At 51.2% G+C, this 27,490-nt stretch overlaps 2 protein-coding genes across 2 annotated transcripts; one reads left to right on the top strand and one right to left on the bottom strand.

Annotated features, from left to right (window-relative positions):
- Window positions 1-2,022: 2,022 nt before the first annotated feature.
- On the top strand, window positions 2,023-6,096 carry NKX3-1 (NK3 homeobox 1). Its single transcript, XM_068662363.1, has 2 exons — window positions 2,023-2,305; window positions 3,724-6,096. The coding sequence occupies exons 1-2, from the start codon at window positions 2,038-2,040 to the stop codon at window positions 4,125-4,127; spliced, it is 672 nt and encodes a 223-aa protein (XP_068518464.1). The 5' UTR covers window positions 2,023-2,037; the 3' UTR covers window positions 4,128-6,096.
- A 6,738-nt stretch (window positions 6,097-12,834) lies between these two features.
- SLC25A37 (solute carrier family 25 member 37) lies at window positions 12,835-25,655 on the bottom strand. Its single transcript, XM_068662234.1, has 4 exons — window positions 25,388-25,655; window positions 18,786-19,014; window positions 17,492-17,548; window positions 12,835-16,313 (listed from the first exon to the last, which is right to left on the bottom strand). The coding sequence occupies exons 1-4, from the start codon at window positions 25,592-25,594 to the stop codon at window positions 15,793-15,795; spliced, it is 1,014 nt and encodes a 337-aa protein (XP_068518335.1). The 5' UTR covers window positions 25,595-25,655; the 3' UTR covers window positions 12,835-15,792.
- Between the last annotated feature and the right edge of the window lie 1,835 nt (window positions 25,656-27,490).

The raw sequence follows: 27,490 nt of genomic DNA, 5'->3' as shown, positions 1-27,490 counted from the left end.
TCATCTATTAAGAGGGGCTTCCCAAAAGCCCAGGGTCAGGAGATGTTTAAAACCCCAGTGTTTGTGGGATCCCTCTGCCTCCTACCTGCTGGGGTGAGCTTGTGGTGCACACCATTGCTTTAATCCCTCCAGTTTTCTGCCCAAATTAGAAATTCTCCACTACACCAACCACTGAAAAATGAGGCAGGTCTCTCCCAAACTCACCCACACTCTCAAATCAGCCAAAATTTCACTCGAGACCAGCGGCGAATTCAGCAATGGTCAAGGAGGGGGGTTCCCATGTTACTTACCACCAACGCCACATCCTCAAAATCCCTCTTTTGGACCCAAAGGCTCAGTTCTCACCAGCTGCAGCTTATTCTGTAGCCAGCAACAAAAGGAAAAGAGGCTTGAGAAAAAGAAATCTGTGCAATGAGGCTGCCCAGGACAGACGGAGGTGCTGAGTGCACGGAGAGCATCAGGTGTCGGAGTCATGGCAAAGCAGAGGTGCAACAGCCCCAGCTCGACTTTGTAGGAAAATGGAATGGGTACAACTGGAATAAAAGGATTTTCTGGAAGGAAGGAGAAAGCCTAACTTCTGGGCAGCTCCATTTTTTTTTTTTTTCACATTTTTGTTCACATTTTTGGGCAAGAGCCCAAAACAGTTGCAAATGCCTGAAAAAAAAAAAAAATGCATTTTCTGACTCTCTTTGCAAACCTGCTGAGCTATGGGTTTTTGTTGTGATTTGGTTTGTATGAATTTATTGTTCTGGAAGTTTCTGGGAAATTTTGTTCTGTTCCTTCCATTTTTTTATTATTTTTTTTTGCATTCAGCATCACTCCATGGCTCTTGGTCCACAGCCACCTGCACGGCACCGCTGCGGCGGGGGCATGAGGACAACTGGAAACATCTCTGCTGCGGGGCACTGCTGGGCTCCGATTGCTTCATAAATCTTGCCAAATTGCCTTTCCCAGCTGATAAGAGCATAATGAGGCTGAAATATTGAAGCTGCTGAAGTTTTCTGAGCGTACAGCTGCCGTAACCAAACACCTGCCTATAAAGCCCCAGCGAAGTCCTTGGGGGATTTCGGGAAATCTGTAGTTTTCTTTTTTTTAGGGAAGGTTTTTTTGGAGACAGAATCTCAGGAAAAACAAGTGCAAATAAAGGGGACTCTCACAAAAATAATAATAATCAGTGATTAGGGAGTTCAGCTGTTTTTTTTCTTGGAAACAGCAAGATTTAGTTCTTTGCTGGTGCCTTTGAATGTGGGGTCTTACAGGACAAGTGGGAAGGCTTTGAGATTCCTTAAATAAATGCTGTCCCATTCCGCAGCTGGCCGAGGAATTAGTCTGAGATTTAGGCTTAATTTTTCACATGAATCTTCTGCCCTTTTCTGTGCAAGCATCTACTGCTGGATCCACTCTCCCTGTCTGTTACACCTCCGTCTCCCAGCCCTTCTTAGAGCAGCTTTGTGAAGTTGATGGAAATGTCTTTGCTTTCAACAACCTGAAAGCTCATCGAAGTGAAATGTTTTGAAGAAAACTCTCAAAACACAGAGACAAAAAGAGTTTTAGGGATGGCCCTGGACATAAATCACGCCCAGAAGCTGGGGCAAGCAGAGCATCGTCCTGCTGGGGCTGTGGGGAGGATGCAGGGGATGCTCTGCTGGGCTCTGCTCACCCACAGCACCCAACCAAGGCTGTGCCAGTGCTGCCCCTGCTCACCCCAAAAACCCCAAACCGGGATCGTTTGGATCCCATAAAGGATGAACTCACTTGGGCATCTTTCTCTTATCATTTCTAGGAGAAAGGCCATGGGGTGAGCTGCTGGCACAGGGGGAAGGTTTGGCACATCGGTGGGGAAGGGCACCCCGGGGAGAGGCTCTGAACAAGGAGAGGGAGCAGCAAAAAGCCCTGCGGGAGCCAAGACACCACCGAAGGGCGTAGACTCCTGCCTGATCTCCAATCAGGCCCTGGAGGCTTGGCTGCCGGCCGGATAAATGCGGAGCCAGGAGGGTGGGAAGGCAGTGAGGCTGTGGGCAGCGGGAGGAGAAGGAGATGAGTGCTGGGGTGCTGCCCCCAGGGGGGCAGAGAGCCCCCAGCAGCCCCCAGAAGACCGTGCCCACCTCATCCAGACCCCGGACATCCTTCCTCATCCAGGACATCCTCTGGGATGGGGCTGAGCGGAGAACACGGGCAGAGCAGAGTGAGAGAAGAGGTTTTGGCAGCCCGGAGGATGGGGAACCGGGGGCTGCCCCAGGGGACCCCCCCAGGAGCCTTCGTGCCCCAGGAGCATCCCCAGCCCAGCCCCAGGATGCAGACACAGGTAAGGGGATGGGAAGATCCCGCTGAGCCCTGGGGCTTGGAATGGCTCCAGGATGCCCACTTTTGGGTCAGCCAAGGGGGCTGGATCCTGATCTGGCTTCTTTGGAGCCAAAAAAAATGTGCTTGAAATGCCAGAAGTGCAGGAGAAGCAGCTGCTGCATGCAAAGCTTTCACCAGGTGCTTCAAATAAGTCCAGAGACTGGAGCTACCTGTAACTCTGTTTAATAAAAAGCCAATTTCTGTGATAGCCTGGTCCTTGGTGCAGCTGTCAGCACAGTGCTGTTGCTGCTGCTGCGCTCTCTGTTTGCTTTCCCGCACCCTCCCAGCCTGCAGCACCTTGCACGAGCCAGGCTGGGCTGCGGCATCCAAAAAGCAACCCTGAACTCCCCAGTGCCTGGCTCTTACTTGCTAAAAGAGACCTCGCCAGGGGAATTTTGGCTTTACGTGCCGATTCTATTAAAAGAAACTCCGACATAAAGCAAGTTCTGAAGCAGCCACCCAGCCGGTTATTAAGAAAAATCATTAAAAGCCGTAGCAAATCTCCCAGAACGCGGCTAGTGTAAATCAGCACAGCTCCAGGGATTTCGGCAGGGCTAGGATGATTTACACAAGCTGGGAGTTAAGCCCATTGTTTCCATCCCGAGCATTATGTTCGCTTCTTAAGAAAATATACTAAGAAATGACTAAAGGAAAAAAAAAATTGGCCCGTTTCCACCGCAAGCTGGGTAATACACAGAGAAAGGAACTAAGTGCCTAAATAAATGCACTTGGGGAGCTTTCACAGCTACAGGTGATGCTGCCCAGGGAGGGGAAGGTTGCAGCTTGTCTTCTGATCCAGTTCCTTGCCCATAGAGAGCCTCCAGGCTGTGGGGTTTTAGTTAAAAAGAAGCAAAAGCTCAGCAAAGGAGGTGCTCGTTAGCTCGAGGATGGAAACTTATTTTCCCTTTCAAGGGAAAGGGGATGTTTCCAAAAAGTGCCCGATGCCATAAAAATCCCAGGGACATAATGCATGGAACCGCAGTACCTTGAGTTTTTAGGCAGAGCATCACCAGCACTGAAAATTGTCCCTTTCTGGGTTTGTTTTTCCTTGGATGTTTGTGTGTATGAATTAGGAGAGGGTGGTATTTGGGAGAAAACAGCTCCCTTCTGTGACTGAAATTCAATAAAGTGGGGAGTTCACTCCATTAGGTAGAGAGATCTCTAGGATAATGTAAATATTTTAGTCTATAGAAAAGGATAGAAAATAAATAATTAATAATAATTAATAATAACAATAATAAATAAAAATAAGAAAGAAGAAGAAAATTAAAAAAAAAAAAAAAAGCAAGGAAATAAGTGATTTTGGGCAATTAATAAGCAAGGAAGAAAGCAATTTGGGCAAATTCCCAGCAGGTAACTCTCAGCCCTTTCCTCCTGCAGATGCCACGGTGGAAACCCCCCTGTGCGACTGCGTCCCCCCAAAAAAATCTCTGCCCCGTGCCCCGCAAGCCTCCCCCCGACCAGCGAAACGCTCGCGGGCGGCGTTCACCCACAGCCAGGTCCTGGAACTGGAGCGGAAATTCAGCCACCAGAAATACCTGTCGGCCCCGGAGCGAGCCCACCTGGCCCAAAACCTGCAGCTCACCGAGACCCAGGTGAAGATTTGGTTCCAGAACCGGAGGTACAAGACCAAGAGGAGGCTGGGGGGATCCAACCTCGGCGGACTCGAGCCTGGGCGCAAAGCGGCCGAGCCCCCCCCGGCCCCGCTGCTGGCACTGCACGGAGGTGCCCGCTACCTGCCCTGCCTCTACTACCTGCAGGGCTGGAGCCCTGCGGTGTGGTGAGCACGGAGGCAGGTTTTCCTCTTCAAATATTTAATTTTTCCCCACCCTGCCCCGCGCTGTTATTGCTAATGGTGATTAGGAGATGGAGAATCTCAACCCTGGCCGCGGTGATGCTCGGCGTCCTCTAGTTGCAGCCCAAGCCTCTCTCGTTTCTGTTATTTTTTAGCCAAACAAAATGCCAAAAAAAAAAGAAAAAGATAATCCCCAAAGCTTTTAAAAGGGGTCAATCTGCAGCCATAAAATAACACCTGATTTTGGGGGGGCAGAAAGCAAGAGCTGCTCTGTCCCGGCAGCAAGAATTTGGCCCCGTGCATCCCTCCGTGCCCACGCACATCAATGGGGCAAAGCACCAGCAGCTGACCCCTCACTGCACCAAGATGGCCCCAGATCAGCTGCCTGGGTGACAGCTGCTGCCATCATCTGATTTTCATTTATTAGCTTTAAAAAAAAAAAAAAAAAAGAAAGAAAAGGAAAAAAAAATGCATTTCTGCCACTGGCACCACCATTTCTCACGGACCTCACAGCTGGATTTCTTTCCAAGCTTTCCTTGTGCTGTCAGGCAGCACCACTCGGGGTAATGCGTGGGGTTTTGGGGGAGAATTCAGCCCCTTTCTGCTGCAAGCAACCAAAACCTGAAGTGCCTGATGGCCACAGACCTGCTGCTGGGGTCACCCGATGCCACCGGTGCCTTAACAGCCGTGGGAAGCCGCGCCAGGAACGCGGACAATAGCGCAATGACAGATGAGTTTTGCATATCCGGGTCTTGCTGCTGTTTGAACACCAACATACAAGCTATTTAAAATAGCAACCACTCAAAGAGTTCAACTTTTCTTAGAAAAACTAACAGCGCCCAGCATTTGCCAGTGCCAAGACAGCGGGAGGATGGTAACGCCTTTCTTGCAGAGGGTTTTGTTGTGTGTTTTTGTTTTTTTTTTTCCCATAATTGTGTTGTTTCAGTGCCTGTTCTTGCAAAAGAAAATTAAAAATCACAGTGGTCCAATCCCTCCTGCAGCAGGGGAATGGAGACAATTAGATAAGGGTAAGAAACTGCTGAGATCCATCCCCTTTAATAAGTTTATTCAGATTGATCTTTTGCTGTGCCAAGGGATCCAGAGCTTGCAAAGATCTTGTATGGATGTGGCAAGAGATGAAGCTGGCCGGGGGCAGGGGGATGAGGCAGGGAGAGGAGAATGTGCAAAATGAGCCCTTTGCAGTGGATATTCAGTTGCTAGTGCCATAAAAGCCGTTGGCCCCAACTGAAGGACAACCGCTCGCTTTCTTAATTATCCAAAAGTAACTCCTAATATCTTGAGATAAGGTTTTCTCCCAGCTCTTGCTCTCAGAGGCTGTTTTTCAAAATCCCCTGGCTCTGTTGCAATGTGTGTCCAGCTCAGCCCCGCTGCTTATCCACTTCGCTCGCCCATTGCTGGGAACAAAAGAGCCCTTGTGGCCTCCAAGCCAAGCCCCCCAAGCTCCTGGCACCCGAGCGCTGGGGGAGGACATCCTGCCCAAATCCACCCTTGGGATGCTGCCGAAAGCAACGTGGAGACATGATGTTTGCACTAAATGCACCAGGAGAAAATCTGCAGCCACCCCCGAGCTGAATTGCACCCAGAGAGGGAAAAGGACGGGGCTGACCCCACACCCAGGACAGGATGGGGATGCTGTTTTGCTGGGAAGGACCAAACTGGGCCCCTTTTTCTTCACAGCTGGGAAAAACGGAGAGAAACTCGCCTTGCTGGACAGCTCTTTGGGAAAATGTTTGTAGCTATTTTGTTTTTTTCCATTCGTGGTTTATGACCAGTAAAGCACCCACTCATTGCTTCAGCAGCCACCTGCTCATACCTAACTTTGCTGATATAAAGACCAGTGCAAATAGTTGCTATTTTTGTACATATTTTTTGATACTATTTTATCCGGTGTGCATTGTCCTTTGGAATAAAGAACGCAGAATCTTTATTAGGAACAAGCTGCCTCTGTTGGTTCCTTGCTCCGGGTTGGGATTTTCCTCTAATCCCTGTTTCTGCCATGAAATCACCCCGGCTGCCCCACCTCACAAAAATGCCACGTGCACCAAAATTGCCACCTGCTCGTCCCTATTTGTAGGGCCTCAGCACCAAACCCTGCTCCATCACTTGCCCAGCCAGATACTACTGAGCATCCCCTAATCTCATTTACTGCCTTAAGTCTTAAATCTGATGAGCACAAAGCGGGTGAACATTTCCCCAAAGGAAGAGTTTACACAGCAAAAACACTTTCTTTACCACCCCAAATTACCTGCAATCCCACAATTTAAGCACAATCCCCTACAAACACTGCCCAAAGCACCGGTCCCAGCTTTGATTTCTGTCCCTGCCTTCAATCCCCTAGGTGCAAACAAGCACTGTTTGCCTCAGCAGGACCCCAAAACCCAACAGTGATGCTGGGGAGCTGCTGACGTGCACGTTCCCCCTCGGGACCACTTGTCACCATGCAGGGACAATCTGTGGTCCCAGGGCTGGATGCCAGCTCTCCTCCCTGCCCAAACCCTGCCAAGAGCTTTTTTTCCCCTCCCAGCCTCTGCCCTTATCCTCTGCAGTCTCCTGGTGCTTTCTTTACAGAGACTTACTGTTTGTTTTTCTCCTATTTTTTTTTTCAAGCACAAAGCAGGAGGACAAAAAAAAGGGCTGTAACATTTTGATAACCAAATAATCCAAGAGTGTGAAGCACGCCCCACAAGGGGAACAAGATGGCAGGCTTCCCCGGTGATAAATAGCCCCTCGATTAACACAGAAAAGAAAAATCCCACCCAAACTACAGAGACACGGAGTTTTAATCAGCCTTAACGAAGCAGAACTCCTGTTTGTGCGCGACCAGAAAGAGAAAGCATCATTTAACGTCTGCCGATGGGTGTCACGCTCCGCCACTAACATATCCATCAAGATTAAACGCTGTCTAATGCTGACATAACATTTACACTTGTTTGTGCCAAAGCATTTACTGAAAGCTAAAAAAAAAAAAAAAAAAGAGAGAGATAGAAAAATAGGGCTGCCTTTGGATAATGTAGCTGTTGACTAACATTTGCATGCAATAAACCGCACACTTGGCGAGAAGGCGTGGGAATGGGGCCAAGGAAAATCTTTGGCTTGACCCACGCAACATTTGGAAACCAGAGCAGTGGGAACGAGTTAGCTGCAGGGAGCTAAGCAGGGGATGCACCGTGCGAGGACACCCGAGGTGCCAGGCTGTGTGGGACCAGCGTTTCCCCCAGTTTTGGTGCCCAGGTGTCAGGAGGGTGCTGTGGAGGGAGGTGCCGAAATGCTCCCAGCAGCGCGCACCGCGATGGCTTCTGGGGAGCGCGGATGCTTCCCAAGGAGCAAGGCAAGCAAAGCCACAAAGCACAAGGACTTAGAGCTCTTCAAAACCCTCGAGGATTTTCAATATTTACTATTCTTATTCTGGATGCTCTCGCTGTCCACAGAAACACTTAAGCTCTCTCTAATCCAGCTCGAGCCTCGGCAGCAAGGGTGTCCTGCGGCAGGGAGTCCCGCAGCCCATTGCTAAGTGCTGCCCCGAGGCAGCTGCTCCAGGCCATGAGATTGCCACCGCCAAAACCCAGGGATGCTCTGGTCCAGCTGGCTTCACCATCCGCTTGGACTGGTTGCCCTGGGAAAACGAGAACCGCTAATATCTGCAGCAGGAGCGTTTTGGCCAAAGGGATGCGATTTCAGCCCGCCCAGAGGGATGCTGCCACGTGGGTCACGTATCTATGGGGTCCTGGATAAGTGATGGGTGTCCAGGAGATTTTCACTGCAATGAAGAACCAAAGGGGGGAGAAAATGAAGGGAAAAAAAAAAAAAAAAAAAAAAAGAAAAAAAAAAAAGAAAAAAAAAAAAGGAAATAAATGTATTTAAGTGCCCTTTGGAGATGTGGTGAAATGCAGCTTTCCAGATCGGCTCGTGTGGCATTCCCATGGGAAATTCCTTCGTTGCCTTTCACTAAACTGCAAGGCACATTCCTGCTCTTTCTTTTATTACAGGCTGGGCACCGTTTATTAAGAACAGCTGAAGGCAGGGAGCAATCCAAGCAGACAGGAGTGGAAGCGCTCCTGAAGACATCTGCTTGCGGTAATTTACGGCAGCCTGCTTCCAGAAGAGAAAGTCAGGAGAGAAGTATTTGTACAGGAAAAGGAGCTGAGATCGAAGAATAAATGGGTTGGGCTTGTGTTGGGAAGCTCTAGTTTTGGAAAAAAAGTGAAAGGAGAAAAGATTTCAGAGCCCTGTGCCTGGTTCCCACAGCTCTAGGCTTGCTGCTTTATCCCCAAAAGAGGAAAGTCCCAAAAGAGGACACCACGTGTGTCACCTGTGGTCACCTCACTATGGTCCCAAAACTCAGCAACACCCCATGACCCTCAGGGACATCAGGGCATGCACTCAGTGTCCCTGCAAAAAAAAAAAAAAAAAAAAAAAGGCCCCCTCTGCTCGCAAGTGGTGCACGATAACGCGCTATCAGCAATAGCAAAAAAATTGGTGCAAAGCCATCATGTCCTCTGCTCCGTGCTAATAACAAGGAGGGGCGATAAGGAGCTGGGGGAGGATGCTCGTGCTGCTGCAGAGGCTGCTTTTGCCCAGTTCTTCCCCCACTTTCTCTTTTTCCAGCACTGCGATTTAGGTTTCCAAGAGCTATCAGCCACGCACGGGCTCCCCAGCAATTCCTGGCATTCGGAGCCTTTTGCAGCGATGAGATTTGCAGAAAAGCCAATTTTTTAGTTTTTTTTTCAGCATCCTATTGCTCGAGGCTGTGCAACCCCCCAGGGCTGAGCAGAGCCCATGGATAAAAACAGGGAAAGGGGCAGCTCGGCACGGGTTCCCGCGGTACTTTTCCATGGGCAGGTGAACACAAAAGGGGTCCTCCGCGCGCCGCGGCGGAAAGCGGAGGGATTAGGGCAATCCCTCTGCAAACAGAGCTTGGGTGGGGGCAGCCAGGGCTCCTCGCCGCTCCCCTGAGAATAAATGGCTGGGCTAACCAGGAAAACGGGCCGGCCGAGCTCCGGCGAAGCAATTATTCATGTTGGAGCCACCTTCTCATGGTGGGGACGGCAGCGCCCGGGTGCTGGGTCGGAGATTTGTGGGGTTTACACAGGGCAGAACAGCTCTTGGGTACACCCAGCCCAACTTCCCCTGCGGAAGGATGTCCGAAAGCTTTGCAAACACTGCCCCAACGGCTGCGGTGCCTGGCGTGGGGCAAATGCCAGATTTTTCTCCTCCAATGTGTTTTTTCCCCACTGGGTCAGAGGCAAGCAGAGTGTGGGCTCCCTATATCCCAGCCAGGTGATATTAATCCTGTTCCTAGACTCTGGTGGCAGATCGATCAGTCTCTTGCTGGTTTGGTGCTGAGTATTCAAATATATAAGAAAAATGATGTAACTGATGATGCAGGCATACAGAGGTACCGAATCCAGCATAATTCAGGTTATTTCCTATCTCATCCCAAAAGCCAGCCACTCACTGAGCATCATTAAATGAATTTCTGGTGATGGTCACTGCCTCCCAGAGCCAGAGTGCAGCCTAAAGCCACGGCCTCATCCCCATCAGGACACGCAAAGGGGAAACTGAAGGTTTTACACGCTAATTAATAGGCAAAATGAGAATTTTAGGGCAAAATCCTAGAGCAGGAGACAGGGAGATTTCGTGGCACCTCTGCAAGATTCAGCTCAACTCAAGGCATTCTCCGGAAATTAAGAACCCAACATCATCTAATCCAGGGTCTGGAGCTCATAAAATTCAGAAGAAGGAACTCAATTTATTTGTGACACCCACACCTACACACTCACCATCCAGATTTTGGGATGAGACCCCAGCCACTTCTGGCATTACTCAGCAATTGAGCCGTGTTTCACCCCTCCCTGCCCAGCAGCTTTTTGCTGGGTGCCAAGAGCACACCAAACCTCTACACCCAGTATTTGCGTGGGTGAAAAGAGGAATTGCTGCAGTATTTGTCTATAGGAGATGCTCATCTCCACCAAGCAGCACTGATCACTGCACACTTCTACTTGCTGGAAACCCCACAGGGGCTTGGTTTTTGAGCAAACACCATAAAAGAAAGCGTTAAATTAAAGCCATTGATGTGCTTGGAGGACCCATTTGCCCAGTGGTCACCTAGAGGCCAAGCACATCATTGCAAACCAGCATCTTCTGGAGAGTCCTTTTTTTTTTCCAGGCAATAAAAAATAGATTTTGCCGGCCCAAATTTTGCAATATTCAGGTCTGGAGTTAATTCCTCTCCTCTATGGGTGCCCCGCACAGCAATGCTCAACAGCTTGACACCTGCTGAGCCCGGCGGAAAACACTTACCTGCTCTCCAAACGGATCCCCTGGCTTTGAAAGGAGTTTAATCTCGTGGATAAATACAAATGTTTTTATTCCCTTTGTGGACAGAATAAGATAGAAGGTGAAGGTGTGGCCGGAAAGCCTTTCACTCCGTGCGCTGCATCTTGTCATCCAAGGTAAACACGCAGCTTAATGAAATTTCAAGAGGGAAAAGGTGAGATATTTGCCTTTATGTTCATTACCCTTCAGAGCAGAAACAATATTTGATGAGAAACAAAGAATCGGGCAAACGAGATGATAATCGCACGCGGTGAACAAACACAGCCCAGATCCTGGATTAATGAAGTGACTTCAATAAGAACCCCAAACGCTGGGGGTTTGGCAGCACAGGGGGCAGCACCACGGGGCACGTAGCCCTTGAGACCGATAGCAGCAGGATGGGAACATCACCACCATCCCCATTCAATATTCCACACCTGTTATTTTGCATTTTTCCCCTTTTCTGCTTTTTTTTGGCAGACCTACAGACCCCCAGGGAGAACATCAGTTAGGGACTTTGAGACATGGACTGCAAAGTATTTATTTATTAATTGTATTTATTTATTATATTTAATTTATTAATTTTAACTTATTTATTAATTTTAACTTATTTATTAAATTTAACTTATTTATTTATTAAATTACATTAATGTATTTGTTAAATTAAATATTTATTACAAATATTCATTTATTTCTTGGTACCCACCCAAGATTCCCATATAATGACAGGACGGAGCAAAGCAGACACCCGCTGCCCTACACTTTGCTGCAGGAAATCCTGCACGTTTAAAGAGTTTCCACGGTCTACCGGATAAATAAGACACATTTAAGAAATACCCTCGAAAGATATTCACACGATAAGCTGTACTGGTTCCAGAGAAACCATTAGTGTCAATTAGAAAAACAAATCCTCTCTGGAACGTGTAAGATTTTAAGGAAAAATTTAAGTTTTGTGTTGCGAATGGCCCATCAGGCCTGTCAGCTGCCTATTTGAGTGTTTTTCAGCTAAAGACACGTTTGTGACCCAGCTACATTTGATGCAGCACACGTGGCTTTCCCTGCATCCGTGTCTGGGGGAAAATCTGGTGAAATCAGATAACCAGAAATATCCAAAAATTGGATTTAACATAGAAAAACATGGATGGTTTCCTGGAAACCATCCCCATCTCCTCCGAGCAAAAACCCCACCTCTCAGGACTGCAGACACGTTTGCTCCAGGGGAATTAAATATTTACCCCACAACGCAAATAGAAACATAAAACAGCCCAAAAACATTTTGCTGGGCATAAACAGCGCTTTATCTCTTGATCTTGTCTCATCAGCACATCAGCCAAGCCTCCACCCCAGGACACCGATGGCATCTTATTGGCACTGAAGGTTAAAAAAAAAAAAAAAAAAAAAAAAAAAAAAGAAAGAAAACAAGGAAAAGAGAAAGTGCAGAGAAACACAAAGCTTTTTGGGGTGGATCTGTCCCTCAACTGAGCAGGAACCAGCACATCCTATCGCATCCAGGAACCCCTTTTTTATTCCAGCACCCCCTAAGGACATCAGACTTGCATTTTTTTGTTTTTTTTTTTTTTTTTACAGCAGCAGATCAGGGACAAGCAGCATCTTTTGGAGAGATGTAAGTACGACAAGAGTTAATCTTTAAGGTTTCAGACCTATTTCCTGATCCCTACATTGGGATCTTGGCTGAAATCACTTCCTGTCATTGCAAGGTGTGTACCTGAAATGGCCTTGATTTCAAACCTGGCATTTCTGAAACGAAACTGAAAGGAAACTCATTTCTGCTCCATTCCCTCATCGAAATTGTGCAAGGCTGCTCCCAAAACTAATTTTCCAGCTCTTAAGGCTGGAGATTTACACCAGTGAGTTCTCAGCTCTTACCCTGAGATCAGAGATGGGGAAGGCTCAGTAAGCTGCAACATGGTTTTAGAGCATTTTGCATGCTGGGGGGGCGCAGCAGGGAGCCTAAATCCCATGGAGCCTTCTAAATCATGCATTCAGCCCTGAAATGGATGTTTCTTTGACCCCACAGCAAACAACCAGCTCCTCCCCATCCATTTTCTTGCAAGTGGGAAGAAAACCCCAGACTTCGATGGTTTGCTCTGCAGAAGGACGTTCCCAAATGCTCTTTCCCAAATGCTCTGCAGCACTCCTAGAGGATCACCAGCCTGTTATATGGCTGTAAAACCCTTCCCAGGAGGGTTTTCTTGCTTGAGCTTTACTCCCTTGGACACCACTAGAAGGCACCAACCCTCCAGGCACCAGCTGCAGGGCTCCTGCTCAGCCCCGTGACCCAGCCCCAGCACCCACAGCCAAAACCAGCCACACGCATTGAGCCCAAAAGGCCAAAAAAATCAGATTTTCTTTTTATTTCCTTGAGCTCCAGTGATACAACTGTAGCAGCATTTCACAACTGAACTCCTGCATCGTTAAATATAAATTTAAGAGAACACACTGAACTCCAAAGCAGGCAAAAAAATAATTATAATAAAGAACTGCGGACAAAGTTACTCATCCTCCCCCTTAAATACATGTGCGTTCGTTGCAGACAAAGCAGCAGTACATGTTTCACATACCAGGTTAAAATAACTTCAGACTCGCAGCAAAACTTCCAAACTGAACACAGGAAGAGAGGAGGAGCAACGGCTTTGGTGAAGGGGCTTTGAGCTGGGGATCCAGCATCGAGCACAGCAGGAAACGAACATTTATTGAACGGATTTCTGCAGTTTTTAGACCAACTGGGCATGGCCGTTCTCATTTTCAGCTGGAGAATGGGAATCCGCATTTTATTGAGTACCCAGAGTAATCAATAAAGAGCTCGATAAACATAGAAGTGCTCCTCACCCACTCTCAGCTCAAGGGAGAGCAAGTTCCCAAGAAAATCTGGTTGCTTGTGCTCGATGCCTTATATGCTCCATGCTCAAGAGGGAACCAGACACTCATTTTCCTGGAAAACAGCCGAAATGGGAAGCAACACCCCCCTCCGAGCAGGATGCTCGGCTGCACAGCCAGGGCTGACCCTGCCCACCAAGCCCCCAAGGGGACACTGGGGTTTCCAGGAGCAGCCACCAAAAAAAATAAAAAATAAAAATAAAAATCAGGATTGTGACATCCCAGTGAGCAGAGGAAGAGGATGATGCACGGCTGAGTTTGACTCCTGGGGAAGCTGCACCAAAAAGCTCCCCGTTATGCTACACTTCACCTCTCAGCATTAAAGTGACCCAAAATTTTCGTCTAAGTGTTCGTGCCCATCTCCGATGGAATTTTTTTGTGCATGTCTGGTTCCTCTTAGTGACTCTAGTTTCTAAAAAGAAAGGAAAAGAAAAAAAAAGATGCCCAAGCCCAGCAGCAAGCTCGAGGATCCCCAGCCTTGAGGACCCTGCAGGGGCTGAGGGCTTCTTCCAGCGGCCTCGAGGGTAAACGTTTTGCACTTTTAAGACAAAGGGTGCGTTGGACACAGTGATTCGTTCGGTTTCAGTGACAAAAAGGCATGGAGAGCCTCATCGTGTCATTGGCACGAGGTTAATTTACACAAGGCACAAGCAGCACCGCCCCGCGGAGGTGCTCTGCAATTCGGCTTCTCCAAATAACGGAGCGAGAGGCTTTGAGCTCTGCTTAGTGTCATCCCATACAGCGTGCCTGGCTCATGGGACAACCCCAGTGATGTGTGCCAGCCACGCTGCAGCCTTTCCTCATGCCAAAAAACGAGCTGAAGCCTCATCTGGGGCACAGCAGAAGCTGCCCCCAGAACAGCAGTAGGATGGGACCAGCCTGAAATACCTGGGTGCGAGATTTGCCCATCGGTGTGCTCCAACCCCTAAAAAACTCCCTCAATTTTGTCATTGATCACCCACATAAGTGGTTCAGGCACCCAAAACCCACCCCCCCGAGATATCTCACCAAGTTTGCACAACTACCTGGTGCCATCTGTGGGGCAAACCCGGCCCCCTCCAAACTTGGAAGGGCATTTTGGGGCTCTCCAGTCCCCAGCACAAAGGCTCCGCTCCAAAAATCTGCATTTCTACAAAGGCAAACACGAAGGATGCGTTGGGAAGAGCCGTTCCCAGCAGGAGCAATAAGGCTGACACCTTTCAGAGCAGGCACAACGTTGCTGAACACCACAGATCTCAGCTTTTGCAGCAGCGAAGCCAAACCCACGGCACAAGGAACCTCTCCAGGTTGTGGTTTTTACCCCTCCTCGAACAGAGATAAGCAGCAATTTATTGTCAAACACAGACCCAAAGGCAGCTCCAGGTCTGCAATTTGGACTTTTCCAAGGTTTTCGGTGCTGGCTGCTGGTTTGGTGCTGCCAGGATGCGCCCAGCAGCTCCACGCACCCTGCTCCAAGCCCAGCAGCTCTCAGGATGCGCCTGGGTGCTCCTGGAAGCAGGGTTGGGGCCTTAGTGAGAAAGAAGTACAAATAAATTAAGGGAGGACGAAGCCTGTTCCAGCTATCACACACCATAAAAATGTACCTTTAAAAAAAAAGTGTTTGAAAAAAATACTATTCTTTTAAAATTGACATTTTTAAGAGTCTCCTTGTAAAAATATATATATATCCCCTCCTCTGCAAAGTGGCCAGGCGTTTTGGGGTGCCCCTGCTGGCATCCTACTGTTTCCCAAAGTGGTGTCCCCATTCCTTCTCCCCAAGGGCCCCAGCAAGTCCCAAGGGGTTACCAAGTCCCTCGACACCCACAGGAGAATCCAGGCCACTGTTTGGGGGCTAAATGCTGTGTAATTAAAGCCAATCTGGCTATAAAAATAAATGCTTTTGTGTCTTCCTTGCACACGATGGAAGAATTTAGCCCTTTTTAAACAGCTCAGCATCTAGCTGTAATAATATTTAAAAAAAACAAACCAAACGCCTACATAGAAAAATAAAGGATAAACATTATCCATCTATTTTATATTTATATAAAAAGTTCTACCAGAGGATATTTTGCTTCTTCACCGTAAAAAACAAAAAAAACAGCCTAGGTTTCATAACCTAGGCCTTCTGGTGAGGAGTAAACTACATCTTCAAACTTATCCAGGGAAAAAAAAAATACCAGTTAACGATTTTGCTTCTCCAAAATAAAGTTATTAAATATATATATTATTATAAGTCTTTATAAACTATTTCATCCTTTAAGCGACAAGGGGAACGGCTGGCTGAGGAGCATTTTGAGCCCTCCTTCCCCCCAGGGAGGGGGAAAGCAGGCGTCAGCTGTGCCCCCACCAGGACCCCGGCCTGTTTTTAGCAGGGACCCAGCGCCGGTGGCCCGCACACACAGAAGGGACACCGAGCCTTGAATTCACTCCGTGTCCTTCCTTCAAAAGGATGTCCTTTTCTCCAGCTTGTGCTTGGTGAGGAAGTACTTGAAGAACTCATACACCGACCAGGCGATGGCCGTCGAAGGGATCTGGTAGATGACGCGCGCCTGCACCCCTCGGAAATACCCCGCGACGCCCCCCAGCTTGTAGACAGTCCTGAAGGCGTTCACCATGCCCGAGAGGTGCCCGCTGATGTTCAGCGAGCTCAGGGCCGTGTTCTCTTGAGTGTTGAGCAAAGTCTTGCAGACGTCCAGAGGGGTGGTGGCGGCGGCGGCCACGGCCCCCGCGACGCCGCCGGCGAAGACGTGGGACAAGGGGTTGTACTCCCGGCGGGGGTTCACCTGCTCCTGCATGAACTCGTAGGTGATGAAGTGAATGGCCTGGAAGGGGACGTTCATGGTGAGCTGCGTGGTGTAGCTGCGGTAGAAGGCGCCCAAGCCCTCGGTGCGCCGCACTGTCCTCACGCACTGCAGGACGGACTTGTAGGGGGAGTTGAACATCTGCATCCGCTGCTTCACCACTGTTCAAGGATGACCACCACACGGGGAGGCATGGCAGGCAGCATGGAGGGAAGGAGATGAAGGTTTATTAGCCGAGGAATGCACTGCTTGGATATTGCGGCACCCGGCCTAGGCCCCGCTCCGAGCCCCAGCCACGCAGGCCCAGCCTCCCCTTCCAAGTTTGACTTCTAAGTTTGAAGGGTTGTGACACAGAACTGGAATTTCTGCAGCAAAATGCCACACTTTTATCAAAATTTTATCAAAAGGATCTATAAATCCTCCCCTTCCCCTGATATCCCTAAGGAAACTCAACAGGGGCCACAGTCAGCTCAGCCCTGGATTGACACCCCTCTAATTCCACGGGTCAAGGCACCCCTTGAGCACCATTAAATCAAGCTAGAATGGGATTAGGACAGATGCATGAGGACCCCCAGGTGCAGCTGGATGGATGCAGAGCTTGTGCATGGAACCACCAGGCACACCAAACCCACCAAGGTGGTTTAATGACTGGATGTCACCCTGGAGTGGCAGGGACCTCACCATGCCCAGGTGGAACAACCTCAGCTGGAGCACCAGGTTATTTATCCTGATTAAAGGGATTTTTAATATTAAAGACAGTTTTTTTCCCTAAAAAAATTTGCTTTTGGTCCAGCTCAGAAGCTGAATATGTTAACACCAGACAGCAGTCCAGCTCGCTGTCTCCATTTTAGGTGCATTTTACTGTTAACCCTTCTGCACCAGACTTCTCCCACCAGAGAGGCCACGCACTGGCCCTACCGGCTGCTCTACCTGTCTGACAACCTGACCGAGCTCTGCTTTGTTTTGGTAGTCCAGAGCTTCAGAAAAACCACAACCACTTCAGCGAAGATTTACTGACAGAGCCGTGAGGGCATCGTGACTCAAGCTGCTGCTGGCACCGACCGCCTCTGCTCTCAGACCGAGCTGGAGCAGGCACAAGGGTGACACCATAAAGGTGACACCAGTTTTCTTGTAGAGCCACGAAATATCATGCAGACACTGCACAAGGCCCCAGAAAATGAGGGAAAAGAGCCAGAAAGAATTTCTCCCTTGGTGCTGGCCCTTCTGATCTCCTTCAGAAAGGGAGCAGCGTCACCAACACAAAGGGCTCACGGTGCTGAGCTGGCACAGAGCATCCCCAGCACCTTACTGGGCTAACAGGGCACAGCGAGGACCTTACCTTCAGCTGGATTCATCACTGCATCATGCAGCAAGGTGGCCACGCTCCCAGCTATACCTGCAAGACACAAAAGCATCCTTCAGAGGAGATCTGGAGGTCTGCAGAGCTCAGCAGCAAGCCCATAGGAGCACCCAGTAACACAACTGGTTTCCAGTATGGAAAAACCCAGCCAGGGCAGCTGGACGGAGGGCAGGATCTGCAAGCCAGCCCCGGCAGCACCCCGTTTGCTGCTCCCTCCAACAATTCACACGGCTTTGCCTACGCAAGACGCCACCGGCTTAACTCAGCTTGCACTAGACCGAGAAGTGAGCAACACTTAGAACTGGCTCAGTGCATCTATAATTAGGCATTTTTCATCCGTTTACGCAGTCTGGGCTTTAAACGCTAATTGCACGGATTCTGCAAGCCTCCATCCATCCATTAATGACTCTGCACTTGGCTCGAGGAGAGGCCTGGAGCCACACCTGCCCCTTTGATGTAAGTTTCCATCGCCGATTCTGTTGCCCAAACGACTTTCGGTCATTTTTCACAGTGCTTTCGCTTCCCAGCTGGTCCCGAAAGCCTGTAGCTACTTGAAAGGCAGACAGAAAAAGCACAATACGAGCAGAAAGCAGCAAGCCAGAAGGACACCATGCCCTTAACTGAGTTGGTTGAGTCAAATTGAGTGCGTGTCATGCCCCATAAAGTCCCCTGCACAACCTCCTGCAAGCCCAGCTGCCCCGTTACAGGGTGCCTGCTGTTACAGCTCGACGCCTTGACCTGAATTTATTTATTATTATTTATTTATAAACCTTCCTGGCAGAAGCAAAGCCCATGGCAAAGCACTTGAGGAGCGGGGATGCAGCGTGCTTGGCCACGCTGGAGCTGCAGGGAGCCACCAGGGCTTCAGAGCTCCCGAGTCTTGGATGGCAGCTCCAAAAAAAAAAAAAAAAAAAGCCAGGCACTGCCTAGGAACACCCCTTGTCCAATGTGCAGAGGCTTGAAAATTTGGGGATTAAAGATTCTGTGTGGAAATGTGCACAAAGGAGCACAAAGAACTCGGCTGGAGGGACAGTGCCACGCTCACGTACCTGGTTTCCTTCCCCCTGCCTTCCCAGGGCTCCCAAAATCGTGTGCGAGCCTGGGGTTACATCCTGCACCCTCCTGCTGGGCACCCACGGGGCTGGCATGAGAGCAGGGTGCTCTCAGAAACAGAGCAGCGAGGGCTGGCAGCTCCACGTGCAAGTCAAAAAAGGAAAAAGCTGCTCACTGCAAGCTGCTTTTGTGCAAAAAACTGAAAAATAAAATAAAATACCATTGGCCAAGTGGCTGTTTCCTCCGTGCTGGATGGTGTCGCTGAGACTCTTCTTAATTTTTTCGTAGCAGGCGAAGTACATGGCGTGGGCAGGGCCAGCCCCCAGCATGGTGACGTTGATGCCACGTAAAGGCCTCCAGAAGCCTTCGGTCAGGACAATCTTCTTCAGGGCTTCGTACACGCTCCTGTACTGGGCTTTGGGGTCCGGCTGCAGGCTCTGCATCCTCGTCTGCAACAGAGCACAGCCAGGGGGGAGGCTTCAATTCCCTGCCCTCAATGCAGCACCCACAAACCACAGATTGAAGCTCAAGATCCAAAATCCAGCACCATTAGATGGGTAAATAATTAATAAAGTATTGAGCTGGAGCCCAAGCCCCACCAAAGCTTCAGAACCCCCCCAAAAAAAACAGTGCACCCATGCCCAAGCACCATTTATTCACATTTCTCCTGCTAAATCAGCCCCGAGAAGCCCACGATCCCATTGCAACACCAGAAGGAGCCTGCTCGTGGAGGGAAGCGTAACCTCTGCTCCTGTTTATGCCCAGGGAATTAAGGGCAATTGTTCAAAAGCCGAGGTGAAGAAACGCAGTTCGGGCTCTAATTGCCTCCTGCTTGCAACACTCCCGGCTCTGCCCCAGCTTGTTCCTCCTGCAGTCGCTCTGCTTTCGATACCCAGCGAGCAGGGTGAGTCCAGCCGACTGGGAAACGAGTTTCCTAGAAGGGCAAGCTAAAAAATTTGGGTGCCAGGAAGACCCTTGGGGATTATTTGTCCCCAGGAGCCTGCCACGGAGAGCCCCGAGCCATCCTAGGGCACATCACCCCCACATTTTAGGGTCCCCTGCACCCTGGGCTGGGAGCTTTGCACCAAGTTTTGAAGACAGCCAAGCTCAGGGGATCCAAAAATATATTTTAAAACTCATTCCCATCACTTAATTATAATAAAAAAATTACTTGCTTGAGTTTGCTTCAAGCTTCTGGAGGCTGGTGGCATCCCTCTACCAGAAATGCTCACAGCACTGAGTGCCCATCATGAACGCTCTGGTAGGGGAGAGGTTTCACAGACACAATCCTAAAGCTGCTCAGGATTTATAGGATGCCTTCCGAGGTCAGATCTCAGCTTCCTAATAACATGCCAGGGTGTGCTGCCACCAGGCACCCTGCTAAGGTCAGCCCAGTGCACGAGCACAGCTGATAAGAGGAGGAGATAAGGGGGCAGACACGGATCCGTGCCCCCTCCACGCTGCAGGTCAAGGCTTTGCTGGAATTACAGCCCCAGCATCAGCAACTTCTTGATGGGCACCTGAAATTAGCTTTAATTCCCTACAGCTCAGCATGCTTCAGCTCTACAGGAGACAGACTACACCGAAGCCACCAGTTTGGCGGTGCAACACATTGGGATCCAAATTTAAGCCCAGAAATACAAAACTGGCTTGCTTTAATCACAGGGTTAACACAAGAGCAGCCCTTCCCCGATCAATATTGAAAGCTGCGGCAGTGAATGCAATCCCCTCGTCATCCAGAATTAAAATTTATTTATTTATTTTGCTTCTTTCCAGCAGTAGCAGTGCCCCCAGCCCGGTGCCACCCTTCCAGGCAAAGCACAAGAAGATTTTGCTGCCTGCTCCTTGGCAGCAGCTCAGCACCAGAAAAAGCTGGGCTCTCCCGTGCCTCCTCCACGCTCCTGCAGCAGGATGTGGCCCTCGGAGCTTATCAAAGCCCTTCAGCAATTAACCAGGGGGCAACAGAGGAGATTGAACCAATGCGAGTGGGGCAGGTTTGGACCTTGGATTCCTCAGCGCACGCCGGCGACCAAAAACCTCCACGGGCACTGGTCTGAGACCAAGGAAGAGATCGGGGCTGAATTCCAGACTTTAAGCAGTGCCCTAATTCAAGCTGCTAAGGAGCAGAGAAATAAGCGGGGCTAATCCAAATAAATCACTGCACTTGTAGCAAATATCCTAAAATAAATAAATAATAATAAAAAAAACTATGTCTGGTAAGTGACGTAGCCGAGCAGCTGGATGAATTTCAGACCTGAAGCATTGCTCAGTCATCATTACAAGGCTTCACCCTCCAGGATTTGCATCCCCTTGTTTCTTGCTTTTTTCCCTGCCCCGTGCATTGCCCAGCAGCTGCTGCAGCCCCACGGCACGGCCCCAGCTGGCCCCCACGCTGTGCACCCCGTGGGTGCCCGCAGCAAAACCAAGCTCCGTGTTTGGGGAAAGCTCCAAGGCCACCTTCCCTCGGCGTGGGGGGAGCAACAAAGCAAAGCTCCCTGCTCCACAGCACTGGAAATAACCCCAAAAAAAAAAAAAGCAGAGAGCAGCCTGCCTTGAAATGCAGCAACAGCACCAAAATACCCTGAAAAAAGCTTAAAAAAATTTTTTACAGCTCTCAGCTTTTGCTTGGCATGCACAAGGGTCTGAGACCCTCCGCTCCTTGGGTTTTGGCACCCTCCCAGCCCTAAGGGTGCAGAAATTGGGGCGGATTTGGGGCGGATTGGGCCGTGCCCTGCTGTCAGGGTGACTCAGCGGCACCCACCGGCCGCATCCAGCCGGGGGCCGTGCGCTGCTGGTTTCGACTTGAAGGCGTTGCTTCACTCTCGGACTCCACAAACCATCTCCATCTCAGCCCGGCTTCTTGCCAGGGAGGCTCTGAATCCGGGGGAAAATGAAGCACGTGGCAGCATCCCCTCCTCTGCAGGGGTTACGGGGGAAAAACAGGGGAAAAGCACTGCACGGAGCAGCAAAGCACCCTCCTGGCACGTGGTCCTGAGCACCCTCCTGCTGGAAATCCAGCTGCTTCCACACAAAAACGTGTAAATACTTGTAAATACTCATTTTTTTCCCCGCTTCTTGCATTATCTGACCCGTTTTGGAGGGCTCCTGAAGGCAGCAGTAGCAGCGCCCGACCCACGCCGCCCATTGCATCACCAACCCTGCAGCCCGACACCTTCCACTGGACACAAACGGGCCAAAAACCCCCGGAAACAACCCCAAAAAAAAAAAAAAGCACGGCACACACAGATCCTGCAGCACCAGGAGCTGGGAGCAGGCCGGGCTCTGCCCCAGCTGGGATAAGCTTATCGTGGCCGGAGCAAACAGGGTGCTGGGTGCTGCACCTCCCCGAGGCTGCCAGCGGATGATTTTTGGCTCTTTTTGCCACTTATCTGAAACCCTCAAGCTCCTCCAGGAGCTCCCGCCCCTGTTGTTCGCCGGCCAGAAATTCTCCTCCACCTCCTCGGGTTAAATCCTCGTTGCGTAAGGCAGGAGAGCGCCGCCGCCAGCGTCCCCGGGCAGCCCTGGTTGGAGCCCAGGCGCACGAAATAAAAGCAAAAAGGGACAGCTTTGGGATCAGGGAGCACCCCGAGGATGCCATTCCCAAATTCAGCTCCCAAAATCCTACAGAAAACCCAACAGGCATCACCCTCTGTGCTTGCATCCCCACCATCTCCCATCCCCTGCTCCTCACCTGGGGCACGCAGCACGAAATCCCAAAGGAGGAAAGCTCGGTGCTGGATCCCATTCCCCATTTCAACCCCAAAAGCACCCAAGCTTTGCCAGCAGCTGACACCAGCCGTGGTCCCGGCCGGTTTTCTACCCAAAAGTGTTTCACCACCGCTTCTCCAGCTTCTCATTTTCCTGCCAAGCATCGCTAATTTGACGGGCAGCTGCACTAATTAGCTCAGGCACCTCATTTCTTCCCTGGCTGCTCCCCCATTGCATCCATGTGGCACACACCATACCCCAGACTCCCCACAACACACCAAAACCACCAGATTTTTACCCAAAACCAACGGATTTTTTTTTCTCCCCTCATTGACCAGGAGGAAATGCCATAAATGTGATTAAAAGGCGTGGATTTGGGGTGCACAGGCTTGGAATAACGCCTGCTGGACCCAGGCGTGCAGAAGGATGATGCCTCCAGCCCCTAATTTCCCCTACAACCACCCCAAATTTCCCCCACAAGCCGAGGAATGTGCACAGAGCTCCATGCACGTGGCCTTACAGCCACCCTACAACCTGATTCCCACACCATGGGGGCTTGTTACCCAGCTGAGTGCTCAAGGAGCGGCCCCAAAACCCATTTTTGGGGTTGGCGAGGCTGTTTTGCAGCGGGGTGCCTGTCTGGGGACCCCCAGGAGAGGCAGCCCAGGCTGATGGGGTGACCCCAAAAGGCTTGCAGCACCCACGCTGTCCCCTAAACAGGCACAACTGCTCCTGTGGCCACATATTGTGGGTACAGAGCCTCTCCCACCACCAAACCCAAAACCGAGGCGAGCATCCTGACCCCAAAACTCGGGACCACAGCTCTGCCTTGCCCTAAGATTTGTGGCTTTTCAGGACCGGTGTTGCAAGCCCCAAAACGAGCCGGGCAGCCCAGGCGTCACAGCCCCGAACCTCGAGCTGGGGAATTGTGCAAGCAGCCAAAACAAGCAATTCCCCCAAATCGCGGCGTTTTCGCTTTCTCTTTGAGAGGAAGCCGCCTGCAGGGACCAAAATATTTCCTCCACGGGGCTCATGAGGAGCACGGGGGTGGCCGGGACGCCCCCAAGAGAAGCCGCCCCATTGCTCTGCTCGCCGACCCTAATAACCACCAGGAGCAGGACAGCTTGATTCCCTTCTGGAGGATGCTGGAGGAATATTTCCCGTGCTGGAGTGAAGGAGAGCTGCTGCTTAGAGCTTAATTAGCACCCGGTTCGTTAAGCTCCACGGGGCAGCTCGCTGTATGGGAATTCACCGCAGGTGGCAGCTTCCCTATAGGACACCTCGAGCTGCCAGGAGCCGGGCACCGCTTTCGTTTTTGTTTTTCTTCCCCCTCCTTTTCCCCGCAGAGGAAATGACCTCCCGAGCACGGCGTGACGCCCGCGGGGCTGGGCAGCGTCACTTCAAGGAGCCAACTTTGGGGAAAAACCCAAAAAAATGGGGTTTTGCTACTAAGTGGGACAGCCACACTTATGAGGGAAGTGCAGCTCCTGCCACAGGTGCCCTTTTGGGATCTAGAAGGTGCTGGGGGGGGCAGCAGTGGGGCTGTCCCATCCCAGGGCTCGTCCAGGCTGTCACCGACCCTCGGCCCTATATTCCAACCCCACAAACCCTACAGCATTCACACCCCCTGCCGCAGCAGGATGGGGATGTGTGGCAAGAAAGGGAAATTTGGCTGCTCTCTGCCACCCCAACAGCAGCTCCTGCCCCTCCCTGAAACCCTTTACCCTATACACACCCCCTTGTACCCCCCTTGCACACCTACACCCCAAGCAGCTCCTTGCACCCCATACCCCGTGACCCCCCTTTACCAACCCCTCGCACCCCCATACCCCAAAAACACCCCCTTTACATTCTATCCACGCAGCCCCTCGTACCCCTATACCCCGTGCACCCCCCATACACACGCTGCCCTTTAAACTCCCTCAAAGCAACCCCTTACACGCCCCAAACAACCCCTTAAACCTCCGTAAACCCCCACTTTATACCCTTTACATCTACCCACACAGCCCCTTAAATCCCCATCCACCCTCATGTCCCTAATACAGCCCCATGGCCCCCATACAAACCCTTACAACCCCATACACCCCCCAGTACACCACAACCCCATACTCACCCTTACAACACCACACCCCCTATACAGCCCCATGTCCCCCAAACATTCCCTAACAGCCCCATACTCCCTAATACAGCTCCTTACAACACCATAACCCCCAATACGGCCAGAAACCCCCCATACATTCCTTATCAACCCCATAACCCCCAATACACCCCCATACACACCCTTACAACCCCATAGTCCTCCCAATACGTACCTTTACAACCCTATACCCCCTAACACAGCCCCACAACCCCCCCAAGCATTCCCTTACAACCCCACACCCCTAACACAGCCCCATAGCCCCCTCATGCATTCCCTAACAACCCCATACCCTTTAACACAGCCCCATACACACTCTTACAACCCCATACCCCCAATACAGCCCCATAACTCCTCCATACACACCCTTACAACCCCATAGTCGCCCCCATACATCCCCTTACAACCCCATATCCCCCAAGACAGCCCCATAACTCCCCCATACACACCCTTACAACCCCATACCCCCCAATACACCCCCATAACCCCTCCATACACACCCTTACAACCCCATACCCCCAATAGAGCCCCATAAGCCCCCCATACGTTCTCTAACAACCCCATACCCCCTAACACAGTCCCATAACCCCCCATACATACCCTTACAACCCCATACACCCCCAATATACCCCCTTACAACCCCATACACCCCCCATACACTCCCCATATACCCCCTTACAACCCCATACACCCCCTATACACTCCCCATATGCCCCTTTACAACCCCAAACACTCCCCATATGCCCCTTTACAACCCCAAACCTCCCCTTACAACCCCATACACCCCCTATACACTCCCCATATGCCCCCTTCCAACCCCATACACCCCCTTACAACCCCAAACACTCCCCATATACCCCCTTACAACCCCATACACCCCCCATACACTCCCCATACGCCCCCTTCCAACCCCATACACCCCCTTCCAACCCCACAAACCCCCCATACACCCCAATTCTCCCCCCCATCGCACCCACCTTCACCGAGTCCACCGGGTACATGACGCTGTGCTCCATGATGCCCGCCACCGCCCCGGCCAACATGTGGGTGCCGAGCGAGGCTCCGCTGGGCAGGCTCTCGTAATCCTCCCCCTCCATCGGCCCCACGGCAGCGGCTACGGCCTGGGGGGGGCCCGGCCCCGGGGGGGCCGCCGCGGAGCCCCCCACGGCGCAGCCCAGCTCCATGCGCCCAGGGCCGGGGATAGGGGAGGGAGCGGGGAGGGGAGGGGGGGCGGCGCGCCACGGGCTCGCGCGCTCCCGCGCCCTCTCTTTAAAGCCGCGCCCTCGCCCCGCCCCCAGCCAGCCAATAGGGAGCCGCCTCCCCCTCCTGCTCGATTCCCATTGGGCGGCGCGGAGCGCGGGGCGAGGAGGGCGGCGAATGGGGAGAGGGGGGAGGGATTAAGGGGGAGGGAGGGGAGGGCGCGCGCTTTTGCGGGAGGGGCGCGCCGGCGCGCCCGCGCGCGCTGGTGGCGGCTCCGGGTTCGGAGCTGGGTTTGGATGGGGAGGAAAAAGGGAGAAAATTGGGAAAATTCGCGGCCGGGACGCCACGGGGAGGGGATTTTTTGAGGGAAGGGGACACCAGCCAGGCGTTATTTTTGTAGGAGGTGGAAATCAGTTTTTTTTTTTATTATTTATTATTATTATTTTTTTTTATTATTTTTTTTTCAGGAGTTGGGCATCAGCACATTTCATGCAAATGAGATGGAAATTAGCCTCTGGCACATGCATGCTCCACGTCCAGTCCCCCCGCAGCCCCAAACGTCCCCTAAAATAAGCAGCGCCTGCGTGCTCTGCAGCCCCAAATGTCCCCTAAACTGAGCAGCTGGATGTGGTGCCCACACCCCGCCTGGTCCTGAGGCTCAGCATAGGGAGAAAAGTTCATAGGATGGTGTAGGAGGGCATCGTGTGCTGCCCTGCAAAGGTTTTTGGGAAGGTGGGGTCTGCAGCAAGCACTGTCCCTCGTTGTATCTCCCACCTTGCACATAATTACTGCTTCCTCCATCAAACCGACCCAAACTGACTGTATTTAGAGCCCTGAGGTGCAGATGTGAGGCAAAACCTGCATGGTGCTGGCCTGCAGCAACAGCCTGGCCTTTAAGGGATCCCTCCTTTCGGGATCCTTTGGAATTTGACCTTGCTGGGAAGGTGGCGTCACGGCGCATCGCACCCGCTGAAACCAAGGTTAACCATTTGCACGAAGGGCCGTGATAATGCCAAGCAATTTATTGCTGCCTGAACCTTGAGAGGCACGGCAGAACGCCACGGGCCCCAAAGAGCAGGAAGAGCTGGGAGTCGGTGCTGGCTGAAGGTGTGACACGGTGCTCAGCAGCCCGGAGGTGGCATTTTGGAGCCGGGGAGCCACGCGCCTGGCTGCAATTGCAGCAGCCGGCACTCCCCGAGCATCACCCCGATCTGCAGGACGAAGCACGGCCGTAAATCAAAGCACAAGAGCTTCCCTTTCGCAACGCGGCCTCGTACGAGGAAGCAGCTGAGCTAAAACTCAAAAGGGAACACTTTCCAGTATTGCTCCACTTAGTTTATCGAGGTTTCCTCTTCCATAAACAACAGCGAATCTCTTTCCAATGCCTTTGGCAGGGGAGAGAAGGGTGGAGAAATTGCAGTGTCACTCGCCATAATGAGCCCTTTCCCCTACACTCGTAGGTCTCGCTCCCTGATAAGAAATAGGATGAATCAGACTGAAATATGGAGCTGTTTCCACGTGGGAGAGGGTTATATTTTAACCTCGAGCGGCGTGGCCACGAGGAATCTCTGCTCCTGTTCTGCTGCCCGTACAACCCGAAGGGAACAGACCTGGTGCAGCTGAGGCAGAGATGCACAGAGCTCATGCAGAAGGGACAGAATTACTCATGCTCTGTGATATTTGGTTTCTGCACTATTTCCAGCCTGACACAGCAAAGGAGAGTCACCCATCACCAAGCATCAACAAACGGCGTGAACTCAACGCGATTTACAAAACCCTTCCTTTGACGCAGCTCAGCCTCGTGTAGCGACCCCCTTTTGGACACAGCTGGCTCGATCCCATCCCCAGATTCCATCAGGTGAAGCCTCCTGTGCTGCTAA

The sequence above is a fragment of the Anas acuta genome, chromosome 27, assembly GCF_963932015.1.
Source record: "Anas acuta chromosome 27, bAnaAcu1.1, whole genome shotgun sequence".
Taxonomy (NCBI): Eukaryota; Metazoa; Chordata; class Aves; order Anseriformes; family Anatidae; genus Anas; species Anas acuta.
Note: the sequence above shows the minus strand (reverse complement) of the source record. Positions and strands in the feature narration are given on the sequence as shown.

What these genes read in the sequence shown, in the direction of transcription:
- NKX3-1 (XM_068662363.1), top strand. Translation starts at nt 2,038, where the DNA reads ATGAGTGCTGGGGTGCTGCCCCCAGGGGGGCAGAGAGCCCCCAGCAGC. An exon ending in GCCCCAGGATGCAGACACAG is followed by an intron (nt 2,306 to 3,723) that starts GTAAGGGGATGG and finishes TTCCTCCTGCAG; the next exon opens with ATGCCACGGTGGAAACCCCC.
- SLC25A37 (XM_068662234.1), bottom strand. Translation starts at nt 25,594, where the DNA reads ATGGAGCTGGGCTGCGCCGTGGGGGGCTCCGCGGCGGCCCCCCCGGGG. An exon ending in AAACAGCCACTTGGCCAATG is followed by an intron (nt 17,549 to 18,785) that starts GTATTTTATTTT and finishes TGTGTCTTGCAG; the next exon opens with GTATAGCTGGGAGCGTGGCC. An exon ending in AGTGATGAATCCAGCTGAAG is followed by an intron (nt 16,314 to 17,491) that starts GTAAGGTCCTCG and finishes ATCCTTGAACAG; the next exon opens with TGGTGAAGCAGCGGATGCAG.